Raw genomic sequence first — 22,574 nt, 5'->3', positions numbered from 1 at the left:
GAATGTTCCATATGCACTAGAAAAGAAAGTATACTTGACTGCTGTTGGGTGGAGTGTTCTGTATATTTCTATGAGGTCATGTTGGTTGTTTGTGGCATTTAGATCTTCCATTTCTTTACTGAACTTCTTTCTGCATGTCCTGTCCTTCACTGAAAGTGGTGTGTTGAAGTCTCCTACTGTTATTGTGGAGCTGTCTCAGTTTTCAGTGCTGATAGAGTTTGTTTTATATATCTTACAGCCGTGGCGTTGCGTGCATAAATATTTAATGTGGTTATATCTTCTTGTTATATTGTCCCTTTAATCGTCATATAGTGCCCTTCCTTATCCTTTATGATAACTTTAAAGTCTGTTTTGTCAAAATTAATATTGCCACTCCTGCTGTTTTGATCGTTGTTTGCTTGATACATTTCTTTCCATTCTTTGAGTTTTAGTTTGTGTTTCTGAGCCTAAGGTGTGTCTCTTGTAGGCATCATATAGATGGATCATGTGTTTTTATCCATTTTGCCACTCTCTGTCTCTTTATTGGTGCATTCATTTAGTCCAGTTACATTCAGTGTAATTATGGATAGGCATGAATTTAGTGCTATCATTTTGATGTCTTTTTTTGTGTGTTGCTGTCAGTTTCCTTTTCCCACTTAATTTTATTTGCTGAGCAGATTATGTTTATATATTGTCCTTTCCTCATATTCATTGTTGTTGATTTTGTTTCTGCTGAGTCTTATTTTTTTCCCGTATCTTATTCTGATGTGTAGGATCGTTTGTCTCCTTTGTGGTTACCTGATTATTTACCCCATTTTTCTAAATTTAAACCTAACTTTTATTTCTTTGTATCGCCTTGTCTTCCTCTCTGTACGGAAGATCTATGACTACATTTCTCAGTCCGTCTTTATTGTTTTAGTGTTGTCTTCTTTTACATTGTAACATCACTGTTTTCCTGTTTTGAGTGTTTTTTCATGTTGATTTATTTTTGTGGTTTCCCTGTCTGGGTTGACTTCTCATTGCTCTGCCCTGTGTTCTAGTCCTGGGTAGATACCTGATATTATTAATTTTCTAATGAAAGAACTTCCTTCAGTATTTCTTGTAGTTTCGGTTTGGTTTTTACTAATTCCCTAAACTTCTGTGTATCTGGAAACATCCTAATTTCACCTTCATATTTAAGAAACTGGAAACCCTGGTGGTGTAGTGGTTAAGTGCTACGGCTGCTAACCAAAGGGTCGGCAGTTCACATCTACCAGGCAGTCCTTGGAAGCTCTATGGGGCAGTTCTGCTCTGTCCTGTAGGGTCGCTATGAGTCGGAATTGACTCGACCGCACTGGGTTATTTAAGAAACTGTTTTGTTGAATAAATGATTCTTGGCTGGCTATTTTTTTCCTTCAGTGCATCATATAAGTCATCCCATTGCCTTCTTGCCTGCATGGTTTCTGCCGTGTAGTCCGAGCTTATTCTTACTGGCTCTCCTTTGTAGGTGACTTTTCGTTTATCTCTAGCTGCTCTTAAAATTCTCTATACGTCTTTCATTTTAGCAAGTTTGATTATAATGTCTTGGTGACTCTTGTTTAAAATCTACCTTATGTGGAGTTCGATGAGCATCTTGGATAGATATCGTCTCATCTTTCACTGTATCGGGGAAGTTTTCTGCCAACAGATCTTCAACACTTCTGTCTGTATTTTCTGTTATCCCTCCCTGTTCTGATAGTCCAGTCGCTTGTAGGGTATTTCTCTTGATAGAGTCCCACATTATTCTAAAGATTTCTTCATTTTTAAGTTCTTTTATCTGATTTTTCTTCAAATATATTAGTGCCAAGTGCTTTATCTTCAAGTTCAGAAATTCTGCCTTCCAATTGCTTAATTCTGCTCCTTTGACTTTCTATTGAGTTGTCTACTTCTGTAATTTTATTGTTAATATTCTGAGTTTCTGGTTGCTGTCTGTGGATTTTTCCAGTTTATTGAAGTTTTCATTATGTTCCTAAATAATCTTTTTAATTTCTTCAGTTGCTTTATCTGTGTGTTCCTTGGCTTGTTCTGCACATTGTCTGATTTCCTTCCTGATGTTTCGAAGGGTTCTGTACATTAATCTTTTGTATTCTGCCTCTTGTAATTCCATGAATGCACTTTGATCTAGAAGATCCCTTGATTCTTTGTTTTGAGAGCTTGTTGAGGTGATCATGGTCTGTTTTTTTATGTGACTTGATATTGACTGTTGTCTCTGAGCCATTTAAAAGTTCCTGTATTAATTTATTTTGTATTTGCTTACTGTGTCATAGCTTTTTGCTTTGTTTTGTTTTGATATGCCCAAATGGGTTGCTCGAGTGAGCTAGCTTGATTATTTTTGCCTTTGGAGCTCTGACATACTGTCCCCAGATGGCTAAAGCTGTTATCAGGTATATCATTGTAGGAGTCCGTTCAGTTTTCTTGTAGGAATCCAGCTTAGGTTTCCAGGTAGCTGATATGAAGTGTGTGGTACAGGCTCTGTCCTACAGTCTTAGAGGGTGGGGGTGATTGGAACAGGTACTGGTATCTGGTTGCAGCAGGAATCACACTCTGAACAAGGCAGGGAGCTGAGAATTATCCCCCATATGTCTCTGAGGAAAACGTGTCCTTGTTCCCTAGAGCATACAGGTGGGTGGGTTGTATAGTTGGACCATGGGCATCCAATGTTTTTGGTTGTAAGGACTGGGAGATAACAGTTATCCTAGGTCCCCTGTTGCGGGTGGCTGGGTGACCTGAGTGGAGCCACCAGTCCGTAGGCCCCTGATGTGGGTAGTTGAGGACTTGTTTAGTAGGCAAAGCAATGTCAAACATCAAACACCCACCTCTTCACCGCACAGCTGAAATGGAGTTTGCCAGCAAGGGCCTCTTCTCCTGAAATAGGCCCGCGCAGGTCCATGCAGAGCTGAAGGGTACTCAAAGTCCACAGACTGTTTATGCCTGGACAGAGGCCGCTTCTGTCTTGGGTTTCTCCGGTTAGTGGAGCTGGTAAATTATCTTTTCCCCCAATTGCAAATTTATTGCTTCCCCAAGGCTAGGAGGATGGCCCTAGGCACTTAACAGGGCCTATCTTAGGCCCAGGGAAATCAGCCACTGAAGCCGCCTTGGGAGCTGGATGGGTGGTGTGGTAAAATACAGGCAAGTACTCAAGCTTTTGCCAAGAGCACCGTTCTCTGGTTCCAAAGGTGTGAGTAGGCTGTGTGGCTGGCTGCTTCTGCCTGAATAAACTACGGTTGAACGCTAGTACCAGCCCGCTGGTGCCGCTCCCGGGAATGGTATCTGAGGGCTCCCCACGATTCAGGTTCGGCACCTCCTCTCCACTTCTGAACCTTCTCTTCCTCCCCACTTCTGAACCCTCTCTTCCTCCCCCTGCCTCTCAGTTTGTTTTCCAAGCTTGCCGTTGATGTTCAGGGCTCCTAGCTTGTCATAAGTATACTCGTCTCACTTGTTGTTTCAGTTCTTTGTTGTAAGAGGGCTCCCCAGAAGCATCTGTCTATTCCACCATCTTGGCTCTGCCCCCTACCTGAGCCGATATCTTGTGTTACAGTGTCCCATGTCTACCTTGGACTAACAGGGTAGTCTCCCTGACTCGTAGTGAAGCCCTGTCTGATTTAAAAAATTATGTATGTGCAGCTTCTTCAACTAAGATAAATTGGTCACTCAGGACTGCTTGACATCTTGCTAGACTGATAGATGCCTTCTTACAATGATGAATTTTTTTGAGTTTCTTTGTTCAGTGTAGTGTTTCTTGCCATTCCTTTGCTATTACCTAGGGTTCATTTGGGCTGCAGGCCCAGGCCTGCCATGCGTGTTTAAACGTAGGGGATGTTGGTTTTTTTTTTTTTTTTTTTAACTCTCAGGATGTGCTGTCTCTGTCTCCTTTGGAAAACTGTTAAGCACTGCCAGCTATGCCTGCGATCTGCAGTGGCAGTCCTTGTGTGTATATTTCATTATTGGGGCAATTTTCACTGCTCTAAGTAGCCCTTTTTCTTACATTTTCGTTCCGGGCCATAAATGTTACCTAGTTTGTTGATGATAAAGTTAACATTTCTGTTCTCCTTGTTTTTGGTTGTTTTCAGATACAAGACAACAGAGATCTTTTTATTCCACAGTTTGTATCAGAAATTGTGTTTTAAAGTGTTACTCCTATTAAAAGCACAGGCATACAAATGATTAATTCTGACAATATAGAATTAAATATTTTAAACATTAACTAGATTTTACAACAATCAAAAAAGAGTTCAGAACTAGAGAAAAACAACAAAAACCATTAAATAGGCAAGTTTTAAAGGAATACCTCCAAAATATTTTTTACATTGGTGACTGCTAAAATGCATTCAGGTGCCTTGAATTTTTTTTACTTAAAGCCGTTTTCTTGTCATCTGCTACTTGAACTGAGTTAGTTACCTTCATGCAAAATTATATTTCTTAAAATCCTTGTTTTTTTTTTTTAGGCGTTTCATCAAACGGGTGTATGTGTCTTTACCGAATGAAGAGGTATGTATCTTTGTTGATTTTTTTTTTTTTAAGAAGAAACAAGAAATATCATCTTGACAATTGAATCTTCCAATCAATGGTTTAGCCACTTTGGAAAACAGTTTCGCAGTTTTTTTTTTTTTTAAAGGTCTTTTTTTTTATTGTTCTTTAGATGAAGATCTGCAGAACAAACAAACTAATTCCTCTTTAAATAGTAAAAAATATGGACTGCCTCATGAATTTGTGTGTCATTGCACAGGGGCTGTGCTAATCTCTGTATCATTCCAATTTTAGTATATGTGCTGCTGAAGTGAGCACTGGTAGTTTCTTAAAAAGATAAAAGTAAACTTAGACAGCAGTTTCATTCCTAAGAATCTACCCAAGAGAAATGAAAACATACGTTCACAAAAAGAAATGTATAAGAATTTTCATAACAGCATTATTAAGAATAGCTCAAAATTAGAAACAATCTAAAATGTTCATCTGTTGGTGAATGGATAAACAGATGTTGTTTTTGTTAGGTTCTGTCAGGTCAGTTTCAACTCATAGCAACCCTGTGTACAATAGAACGAAACACTGCCTGGTCTTGTGCCATCTTCACAATCATTGTTATGTTTAAGCCCACTGTTGCAGGCACTGTATTTAATGCAATACTATTTAGTAATGAAAAGGAATGAGCTACTTATACCTGCTATAACATGGATGAACCCTAAAAATATTACAATAAGTGAAAGAAGCCAGATGTAAAAGATTACATATCTTATGATTACGTTTATATGAAATGTCCAAAAAGGGCAAATTATAAAGCACTGCAGTGGTTTCCTAGGACTGGGTATTGGGAGGATAATTAACTGCAAACAGGAATGAGTCAACTTTTTGGGTAATAGATATCTTTTAAAACTAGATGGTGATGGTTGCACAATTGTATAAATTTATTAAAAGTCACTGAATTACGCACTTAAAATGGGTGAATTTCATGGCATATGAATTCATATATCTATGAAACTGTTTTTTAAAAAATATTGTCAAACTTGGATTGACATCTTAACAGTAGCTACTTCCACAGTGCTTTACTTAGTTTATCTTGCTTAATTCTCTCAGGAACTTTCAAAATATGGGTATTTTTAACCCCATTAAAAAAACAGAGAAGCTGAGGCTTCAAAAGGTAGCGTGATGTGTGTAAGATCATTCAGCTAGTAAGTGAAAGTGAGGATTTGAACTTGATTCCAAAGTCCATTAACCTGTATCAACTTCAATAAATAAGTTTCATGATTGTGTAAAATCAGTGTATATATATATATATATATATGTAAAACATTCAAATTACTATTTATCCCTATACTTGTTAGTTTAATATAAATATCAATCATTAACAGCACTAATAGCCTGGGAAGAAGAAAAAAAAAGCTTTACTAGTGGTTAGCTGTCCTTCACTTTTCTTATAAGCTTTTTAGTTTTTAAAGCTAGTTTGTGTAATTGGTTGACGCTTTTGTTAGTAAACAAGACACATGAAACATTTAATAATATTCCTGCTTCTTACTTAGTGACAGTGGGCACGTTGAGTGGGAAACCCTAACAAGGGCAAAAACTATGTCATTTACCTTTGAATTTCCCATTAACGCCCAACACAATTGTTCTTTTTCCAGGCCTCTTCAGCTTTGAGCTTTTTAAATGCCCATTCATGGATACTTGGTGAAAAGCAATGATGTTTTATAGAAAGATTTTTTTTTTTAGCTATATTATTAATTTTTAGGACCGATCGTTCTTTAATATTTCTTTTCAGACAAGACTACTTTTACTTAAGAATCTGTTATGTAAACAAGGAAGCCCATTGACCCAAAAAGAACTAGCACAACTCGCTAGGTGAGTATTTTGATTTGGTTTATCTTAGAATTTTTTTTTTTTTTTGGTAAAAAATTCTTTTTTTCTGTTTTTTTAAAGTAAGCTGAAGTACAAAGTGAGTAATTTATTAGAAAACTTCTTGTTGTCTCATCTTCTAGCTCCCTTATTTTCTTTTCTTTTTTTTTTTTACCTCTTATTCTTATCTACATGGTATCTGTATTTCGATTTCTAGGTTTTTAAGATTTGAGTAAGAACCTTGAGTTCCCAGATATCTGTGAGAAAAGAACTAAATACTTGGAAAAATTAAGGTCGCTACCTGTCATTCCAAGGAAGGATTCCACTAGTAATGTTTGATCTGTGTAGTTGTTGAACATGATAACATGATGAGTAAATGCTTTTTTTCCTGTTCTATTTCTCTCTTCTCCTTTGCCTCCCTGGTTCTTAGTTTCTTTTGATAATCTCTTGGCTGTCCAGGACTCTCCACTATGGCATCCTATTCAGATGTGCCTCTTGCCAATCTTATACCCTAGACTCTTCGTTAATTCTGTCCTACATGTAAAGAATTAACTTTGTTTGGCCCTCAGTCAATCAAGGCAGTGCTCTTTGCCAAGATGAAGACTAATTATAGAGAAGTAATTGTGGTTATATGACCAAATGTAAGCAATGAATTGTAAATGTTAACTCTGCAGGTGACATGTTTACAATTTAACAGAGCCTTCTGGAGACATTGCCAAAGGAATGGTTTTAATGATGAGAATTTGAGGCATTATAAGGAGCCAGCAGTGGACCGTTTTGGTTGTTTTTGGCAAGTGGGTTTTTCTTGCACTTAAAATCAAACTACAGCAAGCTATTTGCTTGCTAACAAAGGCATACTAGTTTTTCTTTTAATACATGGAGATTTTATATTTCAAAGATGAAAATAATTTTCTGTTTCTTCCTTCCCTTTCCTAGAATGACTGATGGATACTCAGGAAGTGATCTAACAGCTTTGGCAAAAGATGCAGCACTGGGGCCTATCCGAGGTAGGTATACAAGAGCTTGAAATATTTAACAACTGTTTATTATACTACTTTAAACATTTAAATCCCTATTGAGCAATCTTTTTTATTAGTAGTAGGAAAGCAGTCAAGCTGTATCACTAGAAAATCTGGTACAAAATAGTCTCTACTAATCAGAAGAAAACAAACCTGTTGACCTTTGAGTTGATTCTGACTCACAGTGACCCTATAGGATAGAGTACAACGGCCCTGCAGGGTTTCCAAGGGTGTAAATCTTTATGGAAGCAGACTGGGTTCGAAGCACTGACCGTTCAGTTAGCAGCTGGGCATCTTAACCACTGTGCCACAAGGGCCCTAGTTTCTATACTAGAGGTCAGTGAACTTTTTCTTGGTCATATGTGGTTTCTGCTGCTGCTGCTTCTCCCCTCCTCCTCCCTTGCTTTTGTCTCTTCCCTTTTTCTTCATCACAACTTTTTAAAAATGTAAAAACCATTCTTAGCTTGTAGACTATACAAAATCAGGCCGTGAGCTGGTAGCCCATGACCCCTGTTCTGTGGAACAGAGTTCCACTTGCTAATAGGTAAACAGCTGAAAACTCAAAGGAGAAGGGTACTGTTTTTTAAATGAGCAGAAAATAATTATAAAGGAAAATGTTCTAATCTGTTTTCTGCTTCTCTTCATTTCAAGTATTCTAATTTGACTTGAAATTAAATATGTGCAGGGAACTTTTAGGAGAAATTTTTCCTTTTAATACTGTATGTTATCTTTCAAGGAATTGCAGGAAAATATTTCCTTCATTGCTGTGCTTTTATTGAAGTTAGTTTGTTGGTCCTGAAATACCACGATTGATTATTTTTGAGTTGCTGTTAGGTGCTGTCGAGTTGGTTCCAATTTATAGTTTGACTCTGTAGAACAGAGTAGAACTGCCCCACAGGGTTTCCAAGGAGTGGCTGGTGGATTTGAATTGCCAGCCTTTTGGTTAGCAGCTGGTTAGCAGCCAAGCTCTTAACCATTACGCTACCAGGGCTCCATTTTAGGTTAGATTAAATGATGAAATCACTTTAGATATTCTCAGCTACTTTTCCACTGTCAGCCTGAACAATGAATAGATGATAATAATTCCTGAGAAGGTATTGAGTTTTAATGTCAGGAATTGCCTAAATGCATGAAGGATAAGAATCAGAATCAGGACAAGGCTGGTTCCTATGAGGTAGTGGTCAGACATACCTCCTCTCTCCAACTTCCTCACCATTTCTGATACCACCTGTCCATGCCACAGCATCCTCTCTTTCTTTGTTGGGTTTGATAATTCATTACAGTGGCCACACAGAACTCAAAAGAGCATGCTTATAATTACGGGTTTATTAGAGAAGTAACAGTCTACAACTTGGAATCAGGATCAACTTGGAAGTAAGAGGAACAATTCCAGATCAGGTTCAGGAAGCACATCGGTGAGGTTTGGAAGGCTCACCCAAGGTCAAGAGCATATCCCTTCCTTCCGTGGTACAGGACAGCTTCCAACCAAGACAGCTGTCTTAGATCCTTCTCAGCCATGCTAGCAGACCTTTTGCTCGGCAGTGTAGTAGGCAGGCCCTTCTCTTGGCTATGCATGGCCCCTCTGCCTTTGGCCTCCTCACTGCTGGTATTTCTGCTGTTAACTGGCCCAGCTCACAGCCAGTGTAGCAGCTTCTTCAGTTGCTGCCCTCCTAGCAGCAATTTTCTGCTGTCACGCTTGGCTCTGCCACAGAGTCCATTCCATGTGTATCACCGCTTCACTGTTACAGTCCTTGACCTATATTACAGCTCTTTTAAGAGGTTCCCCACCTCATCTCTCTCTGATTCTTTTCTCTCCATGCCTCTGAAAACCTCTGTGGGGTTGGCTGATTATATATAGCCAACTCATTGTCAGTTTCAAGGCAGGCCATCCCAGCAGGACCACAAACCTGCCAATCCTCTCAGTGAACTGCAAGTCTCTCAGTCCTGTTGGGTGGATTTTCAGGCCACTATTTGCATAGTAAATGGACTGCTCCCTTGCAAGGCACCTAAAATAGACCAGTCACAGGATAGACTGGGGCCCAGGGCCAGAGAAAAGTATCAAATCATCAAGTTGTTTACACCTTACCCAGGAAATGTCAGTCACCCCAGGAAATCCGCTAAGCAAAAGTAATAAACCCTCTGGGGTAGAAAACAACCTGGCGCTGCCCCCCGCCCCGCCCTTCTCAAAATAACTAGGGTAAAAGTAACTCCTTGGTGCTTAGAGGGAAAATCTCCCAAGCTGTTTTTCCAAAAAACCAAGACAAAGGGCCATGTAAAGAAATTCATTTCACTACAGGTATACACTAATATTACTGGCACTGATGATAAAATAGAACATGGAACATACAACCTCCAGAAAACTATAGTTTTTCCTTGCTGTCTCACTCAAGAAAGTATAGCTGAAGGCAATTGAATGAGAATGATAGTATCATAGTTTATACTGTAATTCATGTTGCACGTGTACATTATACACAGACATTGTGTTTTATTAAAAATTGCTTGCAACACATCTCCCACGGTGAAGCAAAGTAGAGTAGTGATTAATAGCTGTTGCTTTGGAGGGTAAGACAACCTTGAAAGTAGATTTTGAAACTTTGGGTAAAGCATTTTAGTCAAACCTTGTTGCCAGAGGCTAGAAATCTTGTTCAGATAGTGAACACAGAAATAGTTGCTAATGTATAAATAGGTTTGGTTTTTTTCCAGCTATTATTTTGAAACAGAAGTTCACTGGTTTTGAAAAAAATTAATGCCTTTTGTAAAAAACAGTTTGCATTTTTTTTCATTTCACTCTTAAATTTGTAAACTCTATTATACTTAAGCAATATGCAAGGAATATTACTCTAAATATTTATAATTGTATGTGCTCTTAATATTAATGTGTATTTTTTTAATGGTTTTATTGAAATGACTTTCATGTAACGATTTATGTAATTTATATTATTTTAATGTAATGCTCTATAGTAATTTAAGCATGTACTTCCTAGGTCGCTGTGCTTGGTTTTGCTCTTCAGCAAAAAAGCTTCAAAATCACATTTTATAAAAAGTACCTGACTTTTATGTTTTACAGAACTGAAACCGGAACAGGTGAAGAATATGTCTGCCAGTGAGGTATTAGTATTTTACAATTCTCTTTTCTTAGTTTTGGTCCTCTATATTGTAAAAGTCTTTTATCTTTTGTCTAGATTTTTATTTGATTAGAAATTAGAAGCAATTAACTTTACTTCATTTAAAATACAGAAGTCTGTAAAATTATAGTCCCTTACGTTCTTTGGTAATGGACAAAAAATATTTTACATAGTCATTAAGTCATTTTTTATCAAATCACATTATGTAAATTTACTAAATATAAGAAAATTCTCGGAAACTTTAAGGATTTTATACATTATGGAAGTAACCTGTGGTTACAGGCTATGCCAGGGGTCTCTACAAAGACTCACAGAATGCAGAAAAGCTATTATACTCATGGTTATGGTTTATTATAGCAAAAAGAATGGAGATTAATCAGCAAAGGAGCATGAAGTAGAGTCCAGGAAATGCCAGGTGCAAGCCTCTAGTTTTACTCTCTTGGTTGAGTTGTATGGACAGCACTTGGTTTTCCCAGTAACACTGTGCAACAACATATACAAAGTATTGCTTACCAGGGAAGCTAACCCAAGCCTTCGTATTCAGGGTTTTTACGGGAGGTCAGTCACACAGGCATGGAGCACCTGCCTGAGGTTAAACTGATAGCATGTAGCCTAAGGCCACCACCATAAATCACATTGTTAGCATAAACTACCTGCCGTGGCACAAGGCCCGGCATAAGCAAAGATACTCTTATCAGGCAGGATATTCTAAGAGTTTAGCGGTTAACTCCTTGAAGCCAGTCAAGGGCCATAGATTTCTTTGGAGTGTGCAAGGCATAAACAGCCTGGGCTGGCTGAGTTAGTCTTTTACTGTACACAGGTTAACCTCAATAATGTTTATTTTTTTCTCTTTGTAAAAGTAGCACAGTTACCATTGTAGTGTAATTTATTACAAATTCCTAATATGGAACATTCTCTTAAGAAATTTTGAAACATTTCTTTTGAAAACAATTATAAGCAAAATATGTGAGCGAACTTTTGAAGAAATCAGTCTTCAATTATGTTTGTAGCTTATCTGCCAGACATGTTTTTTACTGGCCAAGTTATAACAGCTATTGAGGAGACAGTGACTTAGTTAACATATAAAATGGGTATGTTCAAATACAAAGTGGCAATCTTATTTCTTCAGGCTTCAAAGTAAGCTTGTGGTTTTCTGATTTAAGCGTCTGTGCATTTGGTTAAGCAACTGCATTACTCAGAAAGCCCTCGTGTTTCTTGTAACCTCCCTCCCATTTTAATAGCTTAGGTTACCTAGAGTGTGCGTGACATGAATTAGGCTTAGGAATAGAGAATTTGATTCTCATAATTAGGTGCTTATTTATTCTTTTCTTTCTTTCCTGGTTTTTAATGACCTCTTGCTTTCTTTACGTATGATGTCCTTTAGTCTTTGAGCATTAGCGTTGAGTGCATCAAATCTTTTCTTGAGATAGTCTCTAAATTTAGGTGAGATATAGTGGAGGTTGTATTTTGGCTCTTGGGGACTCGTTTCAATTTTCTTCAACTTCAACTTGCATATGAGCAACTGGTGGTATGTTCTGCAGTCAGCCCCTGGCTTTGTTCTGACTGGTGATATTGAGCTTCTTCATTGTCTTTTTCTACAGATAAAGATTTGATTCCTGTGTATTCATCTGGTGAGACCCATGTGTGTAGTTGCTGTTTGTGTTGTTGAAAAGAGGTATTTGCAATGAAGAAGTCATTGGTCTTTTAAATTCTACCATGTGATCTCCAGCACCATTTCTGTCACCAAGACCATATTTTCCAGTGACTGAGCCTGCTTCTTTGTTTTCAAGTTTTGCATTTCCATCACCAATAATTATCAGTGCGTCTTGATTGCATGTTTGATCAATTTCAGACTGCAGGAGTTGGTAAAAATCTTTAATTTCCTCATCTTTAGCATTAATGGTTGGTGTGTGAATTTGAATAATAGTTGTATTAACTGGTCTTCCTTGTAGGCGTATGGATATTATCCTATCACTGATAGTGTTGTACTTCAGGATAGATCTTGAAATGTTCTTTTTGACAGTGAGTGCAATGCCATTCCTCTTTAATTTGTCACTCCTGGCATGGTACACCATGTGATTATCCAATTCAAAATGGCCAGTACCAGTCCATTTCAGCTCACTGACGCCTAGGATATTGATCTTTATGTGTTTCATTTCATTTTGACTGCTTCCCAGTTTTTCTGGTCTGTCTTCATACATTCCATGTTCTGATTATTAGTGGATGTTTGCAGCTGTTTCTTCTATGTTGAGTCGTGCTACCTCATCAAATGAAAACTTTACTCCATCCATTAATGTTGACTCTACTTTGAGGAGGCTGCATTTCCCGAGTCATATTTTGAGTACCTCCCAACCTGAGGGGCTCATCTTCCAGCACTATATCAGACAGTGTTCCGCTGCTATTCATAAAACTTTCATGGGCCAATCTTTTTTTCAGAAGTAGATAGCCAGGTCCTTCTTCCTAGTCTATCTTAGTCTGGAAGCTCCACTGAAACCTGTCCACTGTGGTTGACTCTGCTGGTATTTGAAATGCCAGTGACAGCTTCCAGCATCACAGCAACATGCAAGCTACTGCAGTACAACAAATTAACAGACCAAAATGGATATCAGAAAAGACTCTGAAACTTGCTTTTGAGCATAAAGTGGCTAAAATGAACAGAAGAAATGATGAAGTCAAATAGCTGAACAGAAGATATCAAAGGGTGGCTCTAGAAGGCAATGTATTATAATGAAATATACAAAGACTTGGAGTTGGAAACCAAAAGGGAAGGCCACCCTAGGCATTTCTGAAGCTAAAAGAACTGAAGAAAAAAGTCAAGCCTCAAGTTGCAATATTGTAGGATTCTGCAGGCAAAATATTGAACAAGCAGGAAGCATCAAAAGAAGATAAAAGGAATACACAGTCACTGTACCAAAAAGAATTGGTCAATGTTCAACCATTTCAGGAAGTAGCATATGATTAAGAACTGATGGTATTGAAGGAAGGAAGTCCAAGCAGTATTGAAGGCATCGGTGAAAAACAAGGCTCCAGGAATTGACAGAATACCATTTGAGATGTTTCAGCAAATGGATGCAAAGCTGGAAGCACCCCCTTGTCATGCCAAGAAATTTGTAAGATAGGCACCTGGATAACTGGCTGGAAGAGATCCATATTTGTGCCCATTTCAAAGAAAGGTGATCCAACAGAACGTGGAAATTATCCAACAATATCATTAACATCATACACAACTAAAAGTTTGCTGAAGATCATTCAGTAGCAGTTGCAGCAGTACATCGATGGGGAACTGCAGAAGTTCCAGTTGGATTCAGAAGTGGAATGGGGGATATCATTGCTGATGTCAGATGGACCTTGGCTAAAAGCAGAGAATATCAGAAAGATGTTTACATGTGTTTCATTGACTATACAAAATCATTCGACTGTGTGCATCATAACAAATCATGGGTAACGTTATGAAGAACGGGAATTCCAGAACACTAAATTTTGCTCATGCAGAAACTGTACATAGACCAAGAGGCGGTCGTTTGAACAGAACAAGGGGATACTACCTGGTTTAAAGTCAGGAAGGGTGTGCATCAGGGTTGTATCCTGTCACCATATTTATTTAATCTGTATGCTGAGCAAATAATCCAAAAAGCTGGACTGTATGTAGAAGAACACAGCATCAGGATTGGAGGAAGACTCATTAACAGCCTGTGATGTGCAGATGATACAATCTTGCTTGCTGAAAGTGAAGAGGACTTGAAGCTCTTACTGATGAAGATCAAAGACAAAATTGCATAATTCTGTATTCTTCAGTATGGATTACACCTCAATATAAAGAAAACAAAAGTCCTCACAACTGGACCAATAAATGCCATGATAAATGGAGAAAAGGTTGAAGTTATCAAAGATTTTATTTTACTTGGATCCACAATCAATGCCCATTGAAGGAGCATTCAGGAAATCAAAAGGACATATTGCATTGGGCAAATCCGCTGCAAAAAAAAAAGATACCTTTAAAGTGTTAAAGAGCAAAGATGTCACTTTGGGGACTAAGGTGTGCCTGATCCAAGCCATGGTATTTTAGTCACCTCATATGCATTATGAAAGGTGGGCAATGAATAAGGAAGACCAAAGAATTGACGCCTTTGAATTATGGTGTTGGTGAAGAATATTGACTATACCGTGGACTGACAGAAGAATGAACAAATTTATCTTGGGAGAAGTACAGCCAGAGTTTCCTTAGAAGCAAAGAAGGCAAGATGTCATCTCACGTACTTTGGACATGTTATCAGGATGGACCAATCTCCTGGAGAAGGACATCATGCTTGTTAAAGTAGAGTGTCAGCAACAAAGAGGAAAATCCTCACCAAGATGGATTGACACAGGGCTGTAACAGTGGACTCAAGCTTAGCAATGATTGTGAGGATGGCGAAGGAGCTGTCAGTGTTTTGTTCTTTTGTACATGGGTTGCTATTTATCGGAACTGACTTGATGGCACCTAACAACAATTAGAACACTTTGGTGCTTAGCTGCAGTTATTTTAAAATTCATGTTTAAAGTGTAAGTTGTAGATCTCTTTTATCTGGTTTTTATCTCCAATTTTATTTTCACATTTTTCTAATTCTGTTTATGTATATATATATATGTGTACAGACATACACGCACAGAGGTCCAATATAATTTTGTTTTTCCGAAGTGTCATGCATTGCTTAATGGCCACAATACATTCTGTGATATGGGCCATTGTGCGAACACTATATTATGTACAGGCTGTCCCTGGTTCGAGCACCGTATCATGTACAGGCAGTCCTTCGAATATGAAAGTCTGACTTGCGGACTGCATGTACTTAAGAACAAACTGCCATAAAGCCTATCATATTAAATTTTTGAGTTAACACATGCATTACTTTGTGACACTGCTGCTGTTGCTAGCACTGGTTTTGCTGTGTTTGGAAGCCATGATGCATTTCACAGTAAGAGTTCTCTGATTGGGATTTCTGAACTCTGTGTTAATTTTATGGGACTACAGACATATATACGGTCCGATACTGCCTGACAGGACATTACACAGGACATAACTTCAATAAAATTTATCAACAAAATTCCTTAAATATATTATTTTTTAAATGTTCTCATACTCGTAGAATAAATCTAGTATTAATTTAGTGTGTGAGAAAGTAAGCATTCTCTTCCAACATTTTGTTTGGCAACTGAGAGCTTAACGAACGTGCCACCAGCCACTCTGTGGGAGAAATATGTGGCAGTTTGCTTCTGTAAATATTACAGCTTAGGAGTTCCTTCCTGTGTGGCATTTCTACCTGTCCTGTAGGGTTGCTATGAGTCAGAATCATCTTGATGGTCATGGGTTATTTCTCTGCACACACCATCCTCCCACCTTGGACCAGGGCAGATAAACTTGATATCTCATATATCCTGGCCTCCTAGATTTAAATGTGAAGATGGGGCCTCTGTGTTTGTCCTTTGGAAAGACCATATGGAATAATGGGAGTAATCAGGTGTAAGAGATAAAACCACCAACTGGCAAATGAATTTCAGCAAGAAGTAGTTTGCAAATTCCCAGTCTATTTAAAAGGCAAAATCCACTCAGCTCCAGGCGTGCAGGTATTCTTTATTCTGTCTCAAAGTCCAAGGTCATGGCTTTTGCGAGGAAGATCAATTAGGAGGCCCTGATAAATGGAATTATATATCTTATAATACTTTGTGGAAGCAAATGGGTGGTTGGTTAGGAAATAGTAAAAATTCTTTGGAATCTGCCCATCATTGTTTTATGAGGAAAGAGACCTGTTTTCCACCGAAGATGGCTTTATTAGCCTTGTGTGTAAGTATATTTTGCCCATTCTGAGAGTATACATACAATTAAAATTAAAGAACATTTTTCTTCAATGAATAAAGTAAACCTAAAGATAATTTCTTTTTACTTGAAGTAAAGAAATTTTAAGTCTATATCCTTTTTTAAAGGACTATTATGGACTCGTGGCTTTAAAACAAGGTAATTCTGTTGTACTGGTTATCACTGCATAACAAATTATCCTAAAATTAACAGCTTAAAACAACACATTATTGCTGGTTGGAATGTAAAATGTTGTAACAAGTATGGATAACAGTTTGGTGGTTCCTCAAAAAGCTAAACATAGAATTACCATATGACCTAAATTTGAAAGCAAGAATGCAGTTACTTGTACACCATTGTTCGTAACCGAAGGTGGAAACTACCTAAATGCCCATCAACAGATGAATGGATAAAGTGTGGTGAATATATACAGTGGAATATTACTCAGCTGTAAAGAGAAATGAAGTCCTAATAACATGCTACAACAGAAACGAACCTTGGAAACGTTATGTTGTGGGTGAAATAAGTCAGACACAAAAAGATGAATATTTTATGATCCCACTTACGTGAAATATCTGTAATTGGCAAACATATAGAGACCAAAGTTCATTAGTGGTTACCAGAGGTGGGAGGGAGGGATAATGGGGGAGTCATTGCTTAAGGGTCACTGAGTTTCACTTAAAGGTAGTAGAAAATTTTGGAAATGGATAGTGGTGATGGTTGCACTTGATGGTTGTAATTAATGTCACTGAATTGGACAGTTTCTGTGAGTCAGGAATCCTGGCATAATTTAGTTGGTCCTCTGCTTCAGGGTCTCTCACAGGTTATCATGTATTGAATTGTAAAATATGTGTCAACTTGGCTAGGCTGTGATTCCCAGTATTGTGTGGTTGTCTACCATTTTATGATCTGATATGGTTTTCCTATGTGTTGTAAGTCCTACCTCTATGATGTTAATGAGGCAAGGTTAGAGGCAATTATGTTAATAAGGCAGGACTCAATCTACAGGATTAGGTTGTATCTTGAGTCACTGTCTTTTGAGATATAAAAGGAATAATCAAGCAATGAGGAAAGGGATGTCATACCACCAGAAAAGCACTGGGAGTGGAGCATGTCCTTTGGACTTCAAAATATCATATATCTATAGGTATAGAAACCCTGGTGGCATAATGGTTAAGAGCTACGGTCGGTAACCAAAAGATCGGCAGTTTGAATCCACCAGACGTTCCTTGAAAACCCTATGGGGGGCAGTTATACTCTGTCCTACAGGGTCACTATGAGTTGGAATCGACCCCACAGCAATAGGTTATATATAAAACAAAAAATATATAGGTATGTATAAATTTTCATGTATCTACACACGTGCGGGGAAAGGATTGAAGTCAAGGATTTCATTTTGCTTGGGTACTTAATCAACACACCTGGAAGTAGCAGTCAAGAAATCAAAAGACGCGTTGCATTGGGCAAATCTGCAAAAGACCTCTTTAAAGTTTTGAAAAGCAAAAATGTCACCTGGAAGACTAAGGTGCACCTGACCTAAGCCATGCTGTTTTTAGTTGCCTTCTATGCATGTGAAAGCTGGACGATGAATAAAGAAGACTTAAAAAGAATTGATGCCTTTGAACTGTGGTGTTAGAGAAGAATATTGAATATACCGTGGACTGCCAAAAGAACGAATAAATCTGTCTTGAAAGAAGTACAACCAGAATGCTTCCTTTGAAGCAAGAATGGCAAGACTACATCTCACAAACTTTGGACATGTTGTCAGGAGGGGTCAGTCCCTGGAGAAGGACATCATGCTTGGTAAAGTAGAGGGGTTAGCGAAAAAGATCCTCAATGAGATGAATTGACACAGTGGCTGCAACAATTGGCTTAAGCATAACTATGATTGAGGTTGGCACAGAACTGAGCAATGTTTTTGTTCTGTTGTACATAGGGTCGCTATGAGTCAGAATCAACCCAGTGACACCTAACAACAGCAACACACACACCAAATTATATACCTAAATTACAATCTCATGAAAACTTTTAAAACGTTAATTTCTGAAATAGTTTATTCAGGAATATCATGGGTAATACCCTCATTACAGTCATTACTCTTCTTCGCCTTGGACTTTAGAAGAGCCGGTGTTTGTTTTATAGTTAAATAAGAAACAGGTGGGCCTCATATGGTGCCCATGTGATACCTATATATTTTTGTTTTCTTTGGCTAATATTGTTCAGATTAGTATATAAGTTAAAAGTGTAGGTGGTTTTTTAAATTAGGTTCATGGAGTTAACAGAGGACACAAAGTAGTTAGATTGGGTTTTATGAGACTGATAAGAAATATATAGATAAATACTGGTTTTTGAAGTTTTGTCTAAAATTCCTTTAACTTCTTATTTTGGGGCCATGTACACATATAATACTAGTGACCATTTTTAACACAGAATAATTTGTGCGAAACTCCATTTTGCCTTTTAGAATCCTTAGTTAAATATAGGTATTTATTAAGTTGACCTTGTTTTAATGTACATTTTAAAAGCCAGTTTGAAATATCAAGAAATAAAACCATATTAATCCAAACACATGTTATAAAAGTATAATAGTATAGCTTTTTTGGTAAGGTTTTCCTATACAGTGAACTTGCCTAATGTATAGTAATATATAAAATATATTAAAATGGTTGTCACAACTCTCTAAGAGTACTTGTATGTGTATTACTGCGTTAAACAGCAACATAATTACTTTAACTCGTTGGATTAACTCATTGTGTATATGTTCATAATTTGTATTGTCGTGTTTTTTATTTAATTTAGATGAGAAATATTCGATTATCTGATTTCACCGAATCCTTGAAAAAGATAAAGCGCAGCGTGAGCCCTCAAACCTTAGAAGCATACATACGTTGGAACAAGGATTTTGGAGATACAACCGTTTAAGGAAATACCTGTGTAAATCTGCAGAACATTTTAGTTACCAGGAAACACGTGATCTTCAATGAGCAGTTAGTTACCAGCTACAGAAATTCAGCCTAAGATTACTGGACTTTTCAGTCTTAGAATTATTTGTGCACTAAGCTTGAAGAACCAGAAAATAAGTTTAAATAAAGTATACAGTGCAAATGGAATATTTTGTTGTTTAAGGCCTTCTTGCCTTGATGGTCATGCCGGTTGGTTCTGTCTGACCAAAAGAAAAACTAATTATGTTCCTCTCTACCAATATAATTGTAAATAATAATTTGTACATTGTGTTGCAGATGAGAGTATTCCAGAGACAGTGGATAGTAAAGACACAAGAGCCTCTTGTTCATTTTTCTTCTGATGTCTTTTCTTAATGTAGTCATATTTTTCCTATCTTTCCTGTCCTGTTGTCTTAACTGTGGATGATTAGACTGCCAAACACTGGAAGTTTTGTTCTTGTTTTGTTCTTCTCCTTTTGCAAATTAATTGTGCCAAATGAAACTTTTTCCTATATGATGTAGGAAGAAGTATTTTGAAGTTTTTTCTCTTCTTCTTAAATATATGCACATTAAATAATGTATTCTTTTTAATTTGTTTTCCTATTACCTTGCTACCAAACAATTTAGAAAACAATATGATAGCAACACAGCAAATCTGGTAAAATAGAGAAGGAGAAGAGTTGAAGGCTTAAGTTGCTCTGCCATACAATATATAGACCTTCATGTGACCAGCAGTATTTTTCCTTTTATTTGTCAAAAATCTGTTAACTTATTTGTGATGAAATTTATTTCCTGCTAGAATTATTCTTAATACTTAAAAGAACAAATTTAGCCATTCTAAAAGTGGTTCTGGTACAAGAGAAGGGAAATACTGGGAGTTAAGACATTTCTAATTTATTGCTTATTACTTTCTTACTATTTACAGGTATAATTAAAAGCCAGTGGAACTACCATCTTTTATTCTTAGTAATTATTAATCGCTTCAATGAAACTTTAAAAAATTACTGAATTTTTAAACATTGCATACATTTTATAGATTTCTTCCCTCACTTTATTAACTCAGAAGTTCTAGTTTGTCAGTCTGCTCTTTGTTCCCCCCAAATGTACAGTAATTCTGTTTCTTGTTTGTGTAAATATACTTGGATTTTTATTATAAAAATGTCTCTGTAGGAATAAAACACTCATATCATGGCCTTTTAAATACTGTAATAAGGCAAATGGATAATTGCCCTTAGGTTACTGGTTAAAAGTTTGTTTACAGAATTTTTCTTTGGTGCTTAAATGATGTTATGAAAATGTCATAAGAAAAAGTCATGGATGGAAAAAATTTTGTTTGTAGTAGTGAGAATTTTCATTTAGTAAAACACCTTGGATATTGCTATAATATGTTAAAATCAAGAACTTGCCCCTACTAGATAAGAATTTTATGAAGATAATTTTTGTTCATTTTACTCTTGTTCTTGTTAAAGACTTATCTAAATAGAGAAGATGTGTGGTTTTTTATGATAATGTGCTGTTTGCAGCTATAATTTAAATCATACCTGTTCTCGTTATGACTTTAGAACTTTCTAGATAATTAAAATGACAGTTAAGATAATCTTAAAAAATTTAAAGCCAGAGCTATGCGTATTTTAGATTAATATCTTTTTAAAGTCTCAAACATTAAAACCTCATTTACAAAGTATTAAAAATGGAAGGTAGACATAAGTGTACATTATGACAAGAACTGGGAAAATCCCAAATGAAGCATTTTCAATAAAGCTCATAATTTCATTTAGAAAGGGATTGACATTGGTACTTGAAAAACTGGCTTAACTATATTAAAGGACTATGTGCTTTCAGATCAACTTTTGAAAATCTCCTTTAAAAGTATCATAATTCTATCTGCAATAATTTAATGTAACTCACTATTTTTGTTGAAACGTTTTTAGATGGACAGATTTCAAATGTGAAAAGTCAAATTAATATTGTCATAAGCATTGAATCAGAAAATTATGTTACTGCTTAAATATCCATCTAGTATACACGTTAACTTTTCTTTCTTAATCAAGTTAGAAGTTGCATTTAGTGCTAGAGACTATTTTCTATGACCAAGTTTTATTTTAAGTTGTATTTCCTTGATAGAAGGGCCATGAATATAAAAATGATGGTATAGTAGGAGGTGATAGATTGGTTTGGTCTTTTGCAGTAAAGATAGAAGTTGCTAAAGTTTTGTGACTTAATATTAGACTTGGATTGTGACTCTTTAGATTTTCCATTAATCCCCAAGTCGTATTACTTCCTAAAGTATAATGGTTAAACATTAAGCATTAGTGTGCCCTTAATTTTTAATATGGCAGAGTTTTATAAACTGAATTAAAAGTTATTAATGCACTGAGTTTGAGCCAAGGGGAAAATAAAATTAAAAAAAAATCCAGATATTTATGAGTAAGAGCTTGTTCTAAGACAGTCTGCCCATTTGAGGTAATTAGATTTCTGACTTGCAGATATGCTTTCTGCTTGGGAAGAATTGGAATAAAAGCAGATACTAGAATACTAATTTAAATAAATATGCAGCAGTCTTCGTTTATAGTGTAAAATTCCTTATATTTTGTACAAAAACCAGTTCTTTTGGTAGAATGACCCATTTACAGTTTGTTTTTGAACTCTGAATCAATGGATTTTTCTTTTAAATGCACGTCTCTATTTTAGTCTTTTGTACTTTTCTTGGAAAGAAATGAATTAAAGTGTTCAGCTGTATAATAGTTTTTTTTTCCCCCTCAATGGATTGGAAATAAATTATAAACTTTATTTTGCCTTTAATATTCTTACTAAATCTTTTGAGATTTCAGAGGTTGCCATTTTGGTAATAAAGGTAGCTTTTATTAGACTAATTGTCTTGCCAGTAACAGTTCTAAACTTCGAACAAAATATAAAAATGAATTATTAGTAAACATCGGAAAGCAACCAGAAGTAGACTGAAACTGGATGAAGTCCAGTCCTTGAAAGAAGGCAAGTGTATCAGAAGAGATCCACATTAACTGATTTTTGTCCTGAGGGTAATTTACAGTTTGTGCAGTACACTTGGAAATAGAATTCAAGCAGAATGTGGCAGTCTTATTGGGCTGAAGAGACATTTGGGGTTTTGAACAGCTGGAAATTAGGAGGAAATTTTGGAAAGGAGAGAGCATCAGAAGAATAAGTCTGAAAAACCTGTTTACGCATTCCTTTAAAATCTTCGTTGACTCCAGAACTGCACAAAGTACAGTCTAATATTCAAAGTAATCCAGCAGAAAGCAGTTGTTGAAGTCTGATGAACTAAGGTTATTCATTACATGGTACACAAAGTGATGTA

At 36.6% G+C, this 22,574-nt stretch overlaps 1 protein-coding gene and 1 pseudogene across 2 annotated transcripts in view; one reads left to right on the top strand and one right to left on the bottom strand.

Annotated features, from left to right (window-relative positions):
- The window catches only part of SPAST (spastin), a 113,550-nt gene extending 91,574 nt beyond the window's left edge, over positions 1-21,976 (top strand). Inside the window, exons 13-17 of one of the 2 annotated variants that reach the window (XM_049870401.1) lie at positions 4,443-4,485; positions 6,248-6,327; positions 7,258-7,328; positions 10,408-10,448; positions 19,098-21,976. In XM_049870401.1, the coding sequence (XP_049726358.1) occupies positions 4,443-4,485; positions 6,248-6,327; positions 7,258-7,328; positions 10,408-10,448; positions 19,098-19,220 (358 nt within the window). In that variant the 3' untranslated portion in view covers positions 19,221-21,976. Of the gene's footprint in view, positions 1-4,442; positions 4,486-6,247; positions 6,328-7,257; positions 7,329-10,407; positions 10,449-12,066; positions 16,917-19,097 lie in introns of those variants that run through there. The other variant, XM_049870402.1, reaches the window with a different exon arrangement.
- Positions 4,682-4,782, bottom strand: LOC126068204 (uncharacterized; annotated as a pseudogene).
- Positions 21,977-22,574: the final 598 nt, after the last annotated feature.

The sequence above is a fragment of the Elephas maximus genome, chromosome 26 (assembly GCF_024166365.1).
Source record: "Elephas maximus indicus isolate mEleMax1 chromosome 26, mEleMax1 primary haplotype, whole genome shotgun sequence".
NCBI classification, from domain to species: domain Eukaryota; kingdom Metazoa; phylum Chordata; class Mammalia; order Proboscidea; family Elephantidae; genus Elephas; species Elephas maximus.
This window is presented reverse-complemented; position numbering and strand designations above follow the sequence as displayed.